The sequence below is a fragment of the Sinocyclocheilus anshuiensis genome, unplaced genomic scaffold (assembly GCF_001515605.1).
Source record: "Sinocyclocheilus anshuiensis isolate Anshui unplaced genomic scaffold, SAMN03320099.WGS_v1.1 scaffold36, whole genome shotgun sequence".
Lineage (NCBI taxonomy): Eukaryota > Metazoa > Chordata > Actinopteri > Cypriniformes > Cyprinidae > Sinocyclocheilus > Sinocyclocheilus anshuiensis.
The window spans coordinates 796,854-810,806 of record NW_015554072.1 but is presented as its reverse complement, the minus strand read 5'-3'; the positions used below and the strand labels follow the sequence as shown (position 1 = coordinate 810,806).

Sequence of the window (13,953 nt, the reverse complement as noted above, 5' to 3'; positions counted from 1 at the left end):
TGTGAGATTAAAAAATTGCAATTACTTTTTTATTTTTCAATCCCATGACAAAAACAAGCTTCCATGGAGTTTTAATTTCATACAACATTCATTCACATATCATATATCATTATTGTTCAATTCAGACACTTACAAGTAAGAGGAGTTTTAGTTTCAAACACAATGAATTTAATTCATAAAGTAAATTCAGTTGTGCTTTTCAAATGTCCTTGTGAAATTGAGCTGTTTTTCTGTCTTTTGTGAAAAGGTTTTTGAGGTGAAATAACCTGATGTCCGTCACACCACTTAAACTGCAGTAGACAAACTATTGTAGTGCTGCTATTTTTATGCAAAGTCCTTCATCACTAAAAGATTTTCACTGACACACACTTGTGCTGTTTGTCTTGTTGCTCATGCCTGTACAGCCATTACCATGGTGACCCCCATTAACGATCTGCACGGATGCGAGCCGGGCTCCATGGTGAAGGGGGAGAGACTGATGCGCTGCAAGCTGGCTAGCGTACACCGTCTGGTGGATCTGTACGGCTGGGCCCAGCTGGCCAACACGTGCCTCACAGTAAGGAAACACGACCCTTAAAACCTTCTGTCAGTGCGCCAAGAATCCTGAAAAGTGCTCACTGTTCACTACGTACTGATCAGACAACTTTTATCTATGAGCTTGATTGATTTAACAATGTAATGAAGGTTGAAAATACATGTTTTTGAAAGAAGTCTCTTATGCTTACAGTAGAGACAGTATTGTGAAATGTTATTTAATATTTTAATATATTTTAAAATGCAATTTATTCCTGTGATGCAAAGCTGTATTTTCAGCATAATTGCTCCAGTCTTCAGTGTCACATGATCCTTCAGAAATCATTCTGAAATGGTGATTTGCTGCTCAAGAAACATTATTATTATTATTATTATTATTATTATTATTATTATTATCAACTGTTAAAAACCGTTGTACTGCTTAATATTTTTAAATAAACCATGATACATTTATTTTCAGGATTCTTTGATGAATAAAAAGTTTAAAAAAGGAAAATCTTTATTTAAAAGATAATTTTTTAACAGTATAAATGTTTTTAAATGTCACTTTTGATCAATTTAATGTGTCTTTGCGGAATACAATTATGAATTTATTTCAAATGAAATCTTTCTAAATCCAAACTTTTGAGCGGTAGTGTACGTGTCTTCTTAAACTGTTATGTAACTCAAGCTTATGATAATAAAAAAGTTCACATATAGTGCACTTTAAATAACTTCACACAGCTGCCAGTCTATCACTTCTGAGGCACATTAAGCTGATTAAAAAAAATGCTCCTTTAGCATACTTATTCATATCTCCTATGCTAAATCTATAAGGATTTGAGTGTCATTAAAAAGCCTATCCTAATAGGAAGTGATTTTGTGATCAGGTCTGCTAAATGAGGTTGCTGGTTTGATTTTCACAAGAAGTATGAAAATCAGAACTCTTAAAGGGATAGTTCACTCAAAAATAAAAGGGATTATTTTCTTCTGAGGAAGTCCTTACCATAAAATTAAGGACTTGTACACTGTAGTACAAATATAGCTTTGAGTGAAACCATGATCGGATATGAGAATGAGTAAGAGATGGCAGAATTTAATGGGTGTACTAACCCTTTAACCACAGGCTCCTCTAGGGAAGGGAGAATGTTCCTGTAAGCGTACTGAGAGTTGCTTTAGATAAAAGCGTCTCTTTCTTTCTGCAGATGCGTGTTAGTAAAGAACAGGAACATTTCCTCGTGCTGCCGGATGGTCTGGCCTACGGGGAGGTGACTGCCTCCAGTCTGGTGAGACTCTGTCTGCAAACACACACTAACCAAACTTGTTCCTCTCATGTCCTGCAACATGGCTCCCTATGACAGCCTTTAACTGGCCAAAAGCATTCAAATGAAGGTCACCAGAAAAAGGAGTGATTGTGTGTAGTATTTGCTGATAAAACTGAAAGATTCAGCATGTTCTGGACATATTTTGGACATTGTTGCAAAACATTTCATTACACCAAATACACAAAATAATGTTCTTTTTAGCAACATCATATAACCCCTTTAATCATGAAAATATTTCTCGTTTTCATGCATGTGTACAAACTGTCAAAAATGCTCATTTTGTAATGGATAAAATAAGAAACAATGCAGTTCACCTTTAAAGGGAAAATGCAGTCATTTCATTTTTATTTTAAATTATTCTTTTTGTATTGAAATATAAATGTAAATTGAAATTATTATTAAATTATTTTTTTATAAAATGTATATTTAAATATATTAAAACATGATGGAAAAGTAGTCAATTATGCAGTTGGATCTAATTTTTCAAGCGAAAGCTTCATTAAAGCATGTACTCTCTATGACGTCCAGGTGAAGGTGAATATTCTCGGGGAGGTGGTAGAGAAAGGCAGCACTACTCTGGGAGTGGATCTGTCTGCATTCAGCTTGCACTCTGCGATCTATTCAGCTCGACCGGACGTCCGCTGCCTGCTGCACCTCCACACTCCAGCCATAGCTGCGGTACGTCACACGTTTGCCTAAGAAAAGTCCCAACTGCTGAAACAGCAACTTACAGTGGAGTATTGCTTTCTACACACAGTCCCTGATCGAAACAAATGGCATTTAAATTAAATAATTTGTAGTTGAAAATTTAACTAAATATTATTACTAAACTTATTTATCCATCCATCCATTATTTATAACCCAAGTTTGTGAAACACATAAATGACTAGTATTTTATTATCTCATCTTATCTTATCTTACCTTACCTTACCTTCTCCCCCAGCATTGCAAAATTATTTTTTATTTTATTTTACCCCATGTTTGTGAAACATGTAAATGACTTGTATTTATTTGTTTATTTTTATTTATTCATTTTATATTTATCCCCTAGGTTTGTGAATTATAAATGATAAATAAAATAAAATAAATATTAGTCATTTGTGTATCTATTACTATTATTTTTTTAATGTGTTTGTTTATTCTGAAGTCCAGTCTTCCACTGATGGCAAAAATATGTATTCCATTATTAAAAATATTAATTAATATCATTATTATTATTATATTATTTAGAAGCTCAAATTACCTAGAAACCTGAGAGCTGTCAATTGTTAAAGATTTAAAATGCTTTAGGTAGCACTTTTGGCTGCCATTAATACATTCTGTCATTAATCTTAATATGTGGGTTTTATTATTCTAGCACTGATCTGCTCCTGTAACTCACCACTATTAATCTTTCATGTAGGTATCAGCCATGAAATGTGGCCTTCTACCGTTATCCCATGAGGCTTTGCTGGTGGGCGAGGTAGCTTATTATGACTATAATGGAGTGATGGAGGCAGAAGAGGACAGAGTGGAACTCCAGAAGAGCCTTGGCCCTACATGCAAGGTTAGATCCTAGATTACAGACACAGATTATCGGTAGTAAATATCCTGCTCCCTCAGAACATGATGATGTGAGGCTCTCAAGGTGGAAAATGGGTTGATGAAGCATTCTTGTACAGGTGTTGGTATTGAGGAACCATGGAATCGTGGCACTGGGAGAGTCAGTGGAGGAGGCCTTTTACACAATTTACCACATCCAGACCGCCTGTCAAATACAGGTAAGAAAAAACAAATTACAGCCCTTCCTGTGAGGGCAAAAATATGGAAGAGTAGATTAGTGGGACAGTAGGACAGAGTGAGTGAAAGTGAAGAGAGACAATACTCCGAGTCAGTCAACAGAAACACAGAAAGTCGTATTTGTTGTATAAATATTAGTATAAATATAAATATGTATATTATAATATAAATGTTTACATTAAATATACACTACCTTTCATAACGTAGAGGTCAGTACGATTTTTTTAAATGTTTTCTATTTCAAAAATACAGTAAAAACAGTGAAATATTACAATTTTAAATAACTTTTTTGTACTTGAATATATTCTTAATGTAATTTATTCCTGTGATGCAAAGGTGAATTTTCAGCATCATTACTCCAGTCTTCAGTGTCACATGATCCTTCAGAAAACATTCTAATATGCTGATTTGCTGCTCAAGAAACATTTCTTATTATTTGCTAGTGCTGCTTAATATTTTTGTGGAAAATAAAAATATTGGAAAAGAAGTGGAAAGAAATCTTTTATTTTACATTATAAAAGTCTTTAATGTCACGTTTTATCGATTTAATGTGCCCTTGCTGAATAAAAGTATTAATTTCGTTTAAAAAAATCTTGCTGAGCACAAACTTTTGAACAGTAGGAAAATATTTATAGTAAATATAATTTTTTTCTAGTTTTTGCTTTGCTATATATTTCATCAGCTGCATATAGCGTGATTGTGTAGAGTAAAAACACCAATGTAAAGCATGTGATAAATCTGTCACTTGAAGGTCTTATTGCTGATATCTGTATACTAATAATTACAATGGTTTGAATCTACTAATTTGAGCAAATTGCACATGGGAAATCTGCCTCAGCAATCTGTTTCAAATTTTTTCATCATTCCATGAATGACTGGAGAGGTCATGGAAAAGTCATGGAAATCCATTGGTCAAAAGTTGTGTGAACCATGAGAGAAGCACAATAAAGGATTGTGAAAAGTGAAAAAAAAGTGCAGAAGGTGAATAGCAGAATGCAGTTTGTCCACATTGAGTCATGCTGCAGTGTTGTGCTGTCCTGGCAGGTGGCAGCACTGTGCAGCGCTGGAGGGGAACAAAACCTAATCATGCTGGACCGCAACATTCACAGGCCAGTCGCCACAGGAACTGTGGGTTGGGCCGGATCCACCTTCGGCCCCATGCACAAGAGCAGGCTGGGAGAACATGAGTTTGAAGCATTGATGAGGACGCTGGACAATCTGGTTCGTCTAAAAACTTAGCCAATCTAGACCAGGGGCCAGTTGCATAAACATAGACACTATGTTAAGACTGTGTCTTAAGAACTAGTTTGACCAACTAGCAGTTAGCCAAGAGATAATCAGTCTCACTTTTCTGAATAAAATTGGGCCAATCTACATTTTTGTTATTGACTTTAAACAGTTATGACCAGTCTAGAAGAAAACAAATTAGATGGCTTAATTTTTAAGACTTGTCTAAGCAGTTTTGCAACCGGCCCCAGAGCTATTTACCACATTGTGAGTTTATTACTGGTAGACTTGACATTTGAACATTTGGTCATCATTCTTTAGGGTTACCGTACAGGATACGCCTACCGTTTCCCAGTGCTGCTGGAGCGCTCCAGAACCAGGAGAGAGGTGGAGGTTCCTGCCACCGTCACGTCATTTTCCTTTCATGAGGACGGAGTTCAGCCTCACCCCCGACTCCATCCCCATGCCCAGAGACAACAGCAGAAGACTAGATGGCTGAACACCCCAAATGTCTATCAGAAAGTCAGCCAGGACCAGGCCAGTCCGGGACATCGGACTACGGTGAGAGAGAATTTATGGAACTTGTGTACTTTATATAACTTGAGTATGGCTGATATTGTACTACAATAGGAGTTAGGGGTAGGGTTCCTATAATTTCATAATTAAAGTGTGAAAAATATTTACATTTACATATTTAAACTTATTAGCATTGACCACTAAACTGTACTCGTACTTACAACAACGTAGGAAACAGATCCGGCGTGACGCAGCTGACACAGAATGTCAGATCATTTTTGGGTGAACAATCCCTTTAAGGATTTGAACACATTGCTACCTAGCCTGCATATTAAAGGAATAGTTCACCCAAAAATGAAAATTTGCTGAAAACGTACTCACCCTCAGGCCATCCAAGATGTAGATTAGTTTGTTTCTTCATCAGGACAGATTTGTAGAAATGTAGCATTACATCACTTGCTCTCCAATGGATCCTCTGCAGTGAATGGGTGCCGTCAGAATGAGAGTCCAAACTGCTGATAAAAACATCACAATAATCCACATGACTTTAGTCTATCAATTAACATTTTGTGACGTGAAAAGATTCATGTTTGTAAGAAATGTATCAAGACGTTTTTCAATTCAAACCTTTGCTTCCAGCTAAAATATTGCTTTCTCTAGTGAAAAAGTCATCTCATCTGAATCAGGAGAGAAATATGCACAGATCAAGCACTGTTTACAAGCGAAAACAGTCCAAAACCGTTTTAAACAAATATGACTGTGGGCGTCATTGTGGATTATGGCCAGAGGTGTCGGTTTATGATGGATTTGTTTCTTAAAAACACACAGCTTTTCTTTGTCGTGTGGATTACTTGTGGATTCATGTCATTTTATCAGCTGTTTGGACTCTCATTCTGATGGCACCCATTCACTGCAAAGGATCCATTGGTGAACAAGTGATGCTACATTTCTCCAAATCTGTTCCAATGGAGAATCGCCTTCAGGCCATCCAAGATGTAAATCAGTTTGATTACATTTTTGGTAAATTTTTATTTTTGGGTGAGCTATTCCTTTAACTTAGCAACCACCAGAAACAACCAGATAACAATTTCCCAACAACAACCTGGCCTTGTGGTGGTGAGTTTTGCAAAAGCATCAGTCACATTTTCCTCTGAAAATGTAAGCCCGTAGTTGCCAGTATCATTTCAGTATTGTATTTTTGAATAACTAGCCTGTGAGTGTGTTGCAGTTCAGAAAATAGACTTACTGTGAATCATAGGATATTATTGGTAGAATAATGGCGTATTCGTTACATCACTGTGAGAGCACTACTGTTCTGCTGTCTCCTCTACCATGTTCCACCCACCTCCCTTTCTCCTTCTCTGCAATGCAGGGGAGATATTTTATTGTCTTACAAACTCACTGCAGTGCTTGCACTGCCCTCTGCTGGTTATTTTTGAATCTGTTGCATATTTCCCTATCATATTTCCCCTAAATTGTCTGCTTTTTAACAGCAGAGTGTCTTCCTGGAATGACTGACATGCTTTTGGTCAAGCAGCTGAATTCCTTCTGTATTGATTTCTCCTCTTTTAGTGGCAGAAGGCAGAGGAAATCACACAGGGCAGTGGACTGGCCATTAAGATAGAGAATCCAAACCAGTTTGTCCCTCTGTTCACCAACCCACAGGAGGTGCTTGAGACTAGAAATAAGGTACAGTAAGCTTTTCTGTCATTGGGATTTAACATCTGTATTGAAACTGCAGATTTTATTGATGTAAAAAGTGAAATCAGGAAATCATCCCACAGTGAACAACACATGCATTTTGAGCAAATACACTACAGATGCTGATTAAAAATACAGTGAAACATGAAATATTATTACAGTATTAAAACTATTTTCAATTTTAACTTTTATTCCTATGATGGCAAAGCTGCATTTTCAGCATCATTACTCCAGTGTCATATGATCCTTCAGAAATAATTCTAATATGCTGATTTGCTCAAGAAAAATGTATTATTATTATCAATGTTGAGAAGAGTTGTGCTGCTTAATATTTTTTGTGGAAACCGTGATACCACCGGAGTCCAAACTTTTCCAGAAAAAAAAGACCTATTTTATCATAATCAGTTGCTATCATTAGTTGCTGCTGCTTGTCTGTTCAAACTACCAACAGAACTGAAAGCAGATTTCAATTATTATGGCACAGAATGGTAGTCTTACCAACAGTGAGAGACAGTGTTTGTAGTGGCAGAAGTGTTGCAACATGAGTTTCAGTTTCACCTTTAGGAGCAAGATGGCAGTGAAGGGAGGAGAGAATAGTCACACGGAAAGGAGAAAGATCAGCAGATGTAGAGAGATGATTTACCAAAAAAAAACAGAACACGAACTGCGTCTTTCATCAATAATATTTAAATTATGTGCATGAATATGCATAAATTACGTTTGCACCTTGAAATCATTGCATTTATTACACAGGTAGATCTTTACCTGCTAAGGCATTGCTGCCTGACGCACCTCCTCCGGTGCCTACGAATTGGCAGGCTGCAGGGTCATCAGCCGGGTACCATCGCTCATTGACGTTTTGCCCCTTTAAACCCGGAACGCCTCCTGGTGGCGAGGCAGTGACAGGGACGTCTCCCTGTCACCCCCTGCAGCATGCATCTGTGCTAGGTGGTGCCCCAACACGTGTCCTTCCAACTTTTATTCCTATGATGGCAAAGCTGCATTTTCAGCATCATTACTCCAGTGTCATATGATCCTTCAGAAATAATTCTAATATGCTGATTTGCTCAAGAAAAATGTATTATTATTATCAATGTTGAGAAGAGTTGTGCTGCTTAATATTTTTTGTGGAAACCGTGATACCACCGGAGTCCAAACTTTTCCAGAAAAAAAAGACCTATTTTATCATAATCAGTTGCTATCATTAGTTGCTGCTGCTTGTCTGTTCAAACTACCAACAGAACTGAAAGCAGATTTCAATTATTATGGCACAGAATGGTAGTCTTACCAACAGTGAGAGACAGTGTTTGTAGTGGCAGAAGTGTTGCAACATGAGTTTCAGTTTCACCTTTAGGAGCAAGATGGCAGTGAAGGGAGGAGAGAATAGTCGCACGGAAAGGAGAAAGATCAGCAGATGTAGAGAGATGATTTACCAAAAAAAAACAGAACACGAACTGCGTCTTTCATCAATAATATTTAAATTATGTGCATGAATATGCATAAATTACGTTTGCACCTTGAAATCATTGCATTTATTACACAGGTAGATCTTTACCTGCTAAGGCATTGCTGCCTGACGCACCTCCTCCGGTGCCTACGAATTGGCAGGCTGCAGGGTCATCAGCCGGGTACCATCGCTCATTGACGTTTTGCCCCTTTAAACCCGAAACGCCTCCTGGTGGCGAGGCAGTGACAGGGACATCTCCCTGTCACCCCCTGCAGCATGGCTCTGTGCTAGGTGGTGCCCCAACACGTGTCCTTCCTCTTTATCCAGAGCCAAAAGCTACTCTTCTCGGCTTCCTCAGCCAGATCTTTGAGATACTTTCAGATCTCTCATGAGGTGGACAACTGATGTCCCTACGAAGCCACGTCATCAATTAATTATATTAATATTAATTATATGCTTAAAAGAAAGCCAAACATTGAGCGGCAGTATCATTGAGGGAGTCTACCTGCACTAATGCAGAAATTAGCAAATGCTTTAAAAAAGGGTGTTTTGTTTTTAGTTTTTTCCTGTGAAATGGTCAAGCTTGTGCGAATACACAAAGTCAAACCGTACAACACAGTTATGCATCGCATTAGGTAGGATCCTCTTCTTTGAACATTGTGTCTGTAGAGTATGAAAAGGTTCAAGCTTGGCAGAATGAAAGCCAAAGAGTAAAACACAGATATGCGTCACATTAGGTAGGATTCTCTTCTATGAACACTGTGCTGTTTGTATTTCAGATAAGAGAGCAGAATCGTCAGGACATGAAAACAGCCGGACCTCAGTCTCAGGTGTTAGCCAGCGTCATCACAGAAAACAGTCCACCGGTAAGATCACAGAATGCCATTTAGTTCATATATACGCATGTTTACACTGCGAAAAGAATATTCTTTATCATGTATCAGATGTTTATTGTGTCAGGTTTGTTTTTCTTATCCCATTGGCAAATACTTTTTCTAGTTTAAGCATAAATCTAACAAATTTAGTAATGTTTTTTTATTTACTTTTGTGAATGTGTAGATTATTTAACTTTTTTTTACTAATAAAGACAAATATTTTTTACAATATGAACTTAGAAATTACATAATGTTCGAGGCAGTTCTAATTTATAAAATAAGATCTTTTAAAAAAAATACCATGTACGTATCTGTAGTGAGCACTTTTCATTGATCAAAATCCATTTCTAAATGATTTTGCTTGTGCGCATGTGTTGATTATGTGAACATGATCGTTGGGCTTCCAGTCTCCCGAGGCTGTGGAGCCTCCAGCCACACTGGAACCAGAGACTCCAAATCCCTTCAATGAGCTGACGGATCAGGAGCTGGAGGAGTACCGCAAGGAGGTGCAGCGCAAACAACACGGCCAGCAGGACGGTACGAGATGACGAGATGTAGTTTAGTCCCTCATTCTCTTTTTGTAACCCATTGATTTCTAGCCTAAGTATTGATGTTTTATTGATTTTCCCACTGGACTAAAGAAGAGAATTCAATAAACACCCACTGTCTTCCAGTACACATCCTTAGACAAATACTGAGTTGATGTCACTTTGCTACTGAATACCAGAGTTTTACTTTTTATTTCTATTATCTACTCTTAAAAATTAACGTTTGGAAAAATATATATTTTAATTCAGGAAATACAGAATGCATGTATTTAATACTTTGAAGTGTGCCTTGAAAATAAATTAATTAAAGTTGAATAGAATTTAGCATCTTTCCAGAAATCACTAACTTGAGGTTTTGTGTCCTGACATCATTTCTTCATGGTTCAGCACCTGAGCACTGATCTTTCTCCACTGTGTCCTGACAACCTTCCTACACACACTAAAATCCAAAAACCCCTTTACAGTTACTACCAATGTTGGGGAAGTTACTCGCCAAGCTACAAACTATAATGATTTAAAGTAGTTAAACTATAGTTAAGATGGATAGGCAGGGTACAACAGTAAGTAAAAGCTACATTTCTTTTCAAATGTTTGTGGTCAGTAAGATTTTTTTTAAATGTTTTTGAAAGAACGGTCTTATGTTCTTGCGCATTTATTTGATGGAAAAAATATATAGTAAAATCAGTGATATTGTGAAATATTATTCCAATTTAAAATAACTGTTTTCTATTTTAATATATTTTAAAATATAATTTATTTCTGTGATGACAGCTGAATTTTTAGCATCATTGCTCCAGTCTTCAGTGTCACATGATCCTTCAGAAATCTTATTCTAATTCAATCTAATTCTAATATGCTGATTTGCTGCTCAAGAAACATTTCTTATTATCAATGTTGAAAACAGTTGTTCTGCTTAATGTTTTTGTGGAAACCTGGATACATTTTAACATCAGGGTTCACCGATAAAAACAAAGTTCAGAAGAACTTTCAAAAGAAAATCTTTTGTAACATTATAAATGTCATTACCTTTACTTTGGATAAATTGAATGTGCCCTTGTTGAGTAAAAGTCTTAACTAAAGCAAAAAAAATCTTGCTGACTCCAAACTTTTGAATGATATTGTATGTTCTTTTCTGGCATTATTTTTGTGGTACAGAAACAATGATTATCTCAATTTGTGTATTAAGCACTGTGATAAACAGCAGCATTTACCTAAATATACATTATTATTGTATTTAAATGAAATGCAGGGACTTTTGTGAACACTAAGTGACAACTTGAATGGAAAATTTTACTGAAATCAGCTGAGCTACTGTCACTCTGCTAAAAAAATGTTATTTATTTAGCAGTGCTATTTTTAGTAAATTACTCCCCAACAATGGTTATTACTCACTGTACACCTCCACCTTATTTCCCTCTATTTCTGTTTCCTCTCCTCTTCTTCCCCCTATCCTGATGTTGTGTAAAAGGTGTGGAGGAGGTGGTGAATGACACGGGGACTTCCCCAACTACCTTCCCCAAAAAGACCCCACCGTCAGGTGAGACCCGGTGGTGCTTTATTCACACGTGTGCATGTGAACATGACACTGCAGAAACACCTGCTATGGTCCCACATGCTGATCTGTGCATTGCATCATCAACTTCTGGTTGACAACCCCTGTTACTAAATGGAACATAAAAAAAAATAGTGATTGATTGTTTGTTTTATCCATAATATGGGCTCAAGTATATCAATGCTAATTGCTTTTATAATCTGGTATCAGTAAATATAAAGGCATTAAAGAAAGAGGTCACCCAAAAATTACTGTTCTGTCATGTCGTTTCAAATGCATATATTAAAATGACATGATTTGGAGAAATTTAGCATTACATCACTTGCTCATCAATGGATCCTCTGCAGTGAATGGGTGCCGTCAGAATGAGAGCCCAAACAGCTGATAAAAACATTACAATAATCCACATGTAATCCACACAACTCCAGTCCATCATCTGATGTCTTGTGTAGTGAAAAGCTGCATGTTTGCAAGAAAAAAAAATCAAGCAAGACCTTTTTAACTTCAACTAGGCATTTTAGCTAGAAGCAATGGTTTGAAGTTAAAAATATCTTATTGATGTTGTCATTCACTGCAGAGGATCCATTGGTGAGCAAGTGATGTAAAGCTAAATTACTCCAAATGTGTTCGGATGAAGAAGTGTACTCATTTACATATTTGTCGACCTGAGGGTGAGTAAATTCTCAGCAAATTTTCATTTTTGGGTGAACTATCCTTTAAAAGCTTCAGCCCACGGTTACAATTTGAATTGTAATTGTATGGAAAAGAGCGCCCATTACATTATTCAAAATATAATCCTTTTGTATTCAGAATTCATATGGATTTTTGAAACAGCAAGAGGATGACTAAATGATGACAGATTTTTCATTTTTGGTTGAACTATTCCTTTAATATGAGATCTCTCTCAAATTATTCTAAGAAGGTTTCGGAATCTATCATTTTATTTCATTTTAAATTGTTCAGTCATTTTTTAATGGCAGTTGGGTGATGTACGGTAACATGGGATGTCTGTATTAAAGTCTGTGTCCGTGTTTTCATTTCAGTTTTCATGTTTTTGTTTTTATGTGACATTTTCAGCTCTGTACTATGGCCTCCATCTGTCTTCACACCTTTGTGCTTCTCTGTCTGTCTCTGTCCCTGTATTATAATTTGTAGGACAATCGTTTGGTACTGAAATCTTGTCTCACTAGTGAGTATATAGAAACTAAGACATTGCACACAACTTGAATGAGCATGGTGGCCAAAACTGTAATGTCATAGCAGCTGCTTCTGTTCCATCCCTAACCATCTTTACAAATGCTTAACCGCTTTTTCTTTTCTTTTCTCTTTTCATTATTTCTACTGTACTATTTCTTTTCCGTTTTCATTTCAATTGCATTTATAAACAGATGGAAAAATCATAGATGCTGTGCAAAACGATAAAGGCGACGAAAAGAAACAGCAGGAGGAGCTAGAAAAACAAATGAAGGCCCTGTCCACCACTGACACTTCGGAAACCACGCCCTCGGCCCCACCCACTGCCCCGCCCAACAAGCCTGCAGGCAACACCCCAGAGGGCTCACCTTCCAAATCGCCATTAAAGAAAAAAAAGAAGTTCAAGGCGCCCTGTTTTCTAAAGAAAAGCAAGAAACAAAAAGAGAAAGCAGAATCTTGAACTCTTACAGGCACTTTCTCCAAGTGTTCTTTACTAATACTTTCACATGCATCCACACATACATCTTCACATCCAGTCAGACTCACTGTGTATCCATGTACTGACCTTTACATGCCATACCAGTTTTTGATTATGGTTTCGTGACTTGAAACATGTTTTCGGTACACTCTGTCCACACCGATGCAAATTTCACAATGCTTCACTGATGCACATTAAAATGTGACCCTTCCCCTTGATTTAAAATGAATTGCACTTAGTACATGTATAGAAAAAAAAGAATGTGGCATTGAGTAAGCATTGATTGTTCATGTCTATTGATTCTGATTGTTGCTCATGTTTATATAATTACATGTGGCATAACTGTTCTAAAATGTTTTTTTAACTACCATAAACATCTACATCTAATTTTGTTATGAATAGCAGGGATAAACTAATTGAATATGCACCATTCACTGGAAATCATGATTGCAATGGCTTGCAAATAATACACGTCAAAAGGCCAAAATAAGCAAGATCATGGCTTGTTGCTGCAAAGAAAATCCAACTTTAAATGCATGGCTTTGATCCACTTGGTTTTTTTTTTTGTATCTTTATTTTATATGTATGCTGGAAACTTCTTTGCAGTTGTAATTACTTTTATGATCATTCACTGTTATTTAAATGCTTTTTGTGTATATTAGCTGGTTTGTAAACTTAATTCCATGTCAATATTAGAATGTAAAATGCTAGGATCGGATGTACCATTCATTAAAGATCACATCCATGCAAAGTTGTTGTAGTCTGTTTCTTTGGGGTGGATTTCAAAACAATAGCCTA

The 13,953-nt window shown here is 36.7% G+C and overlaps 1 protein-coding gene across 6 annotated transcripts in view; it reads left to right on the top strand.

Moving 5' to 3' along the window:
* add2 (adducin 2 (beta)) overlaps nucleotides 1-13,895 on the top strand; it is a 24,972-nt gene extending 11,077 nt beyond the window's left edge. For 2 of the 6 annotated variants that reach the window (XM_016460733.1, XM_016460735.1), the window contains 12 exons: nucleotides 405-556; nucleotides 1,719-1,799; nucleotides 2,367-2,516; nucleotides 3,241-3,384; nucleotides 3,500-3,598; nucleotides 4,662-4,838; nucleotides 5,166-5,405; nucleotides 6,933-7,049; nucleotides 9,288-9,374; nucleotides 9,791-9,920; nucleotides 11,400-11,468; nucleotides 12,872-13,895. In XM_016460733.1, the coding sequence (XP_016316219.1) occupies nucleotides 405-556; nucleotides 1,719-1,799; nucleotides 2,367-2,516; nucleotides 3,241-3,384; nucleotides 3,500-3,598; nucleotides 4,662-4,838; nucleotides 5,166-5,405; nucleotides 6,933-7,049; nucleotides 9,288-9,374; nucleotides 9,791-9,920; nucleotides 11,400-11,468; nucleotides 12,872-13,137 (1,712 nt within the window). In that variant the 3' untranslated portion in view covers nucleotides 13,138-13,895. Of the gene's footprint in view, nucleotides 1-404; nucleotides 557-1,718; nucleotides 1,800-2,366; nucleotides 2,517-3,240; nucleotides 3,385-3,499; nucleotides 3,599-4,661; nucleotides 4,839-5,165; nucleotides 5,406-6,932; nucleotides 7,050-9,287; nucleotides 9,375-9,790; nucleotides 9,921-10,318; nucleotides 10,541-11,399; nucleotides 11,469-12,638; nucleotides 12,673-12,871 lie in introns of those variants that run through there. The other 4 variants (XM_016460736.1, XM_016460737.1, XM_016460734.1 and 1 more) reach the window with 4 other exon arrangements.
* The last annotated feature ends 58 nt before the right edge of the window (nucleotides 13,896-13,953 follow it).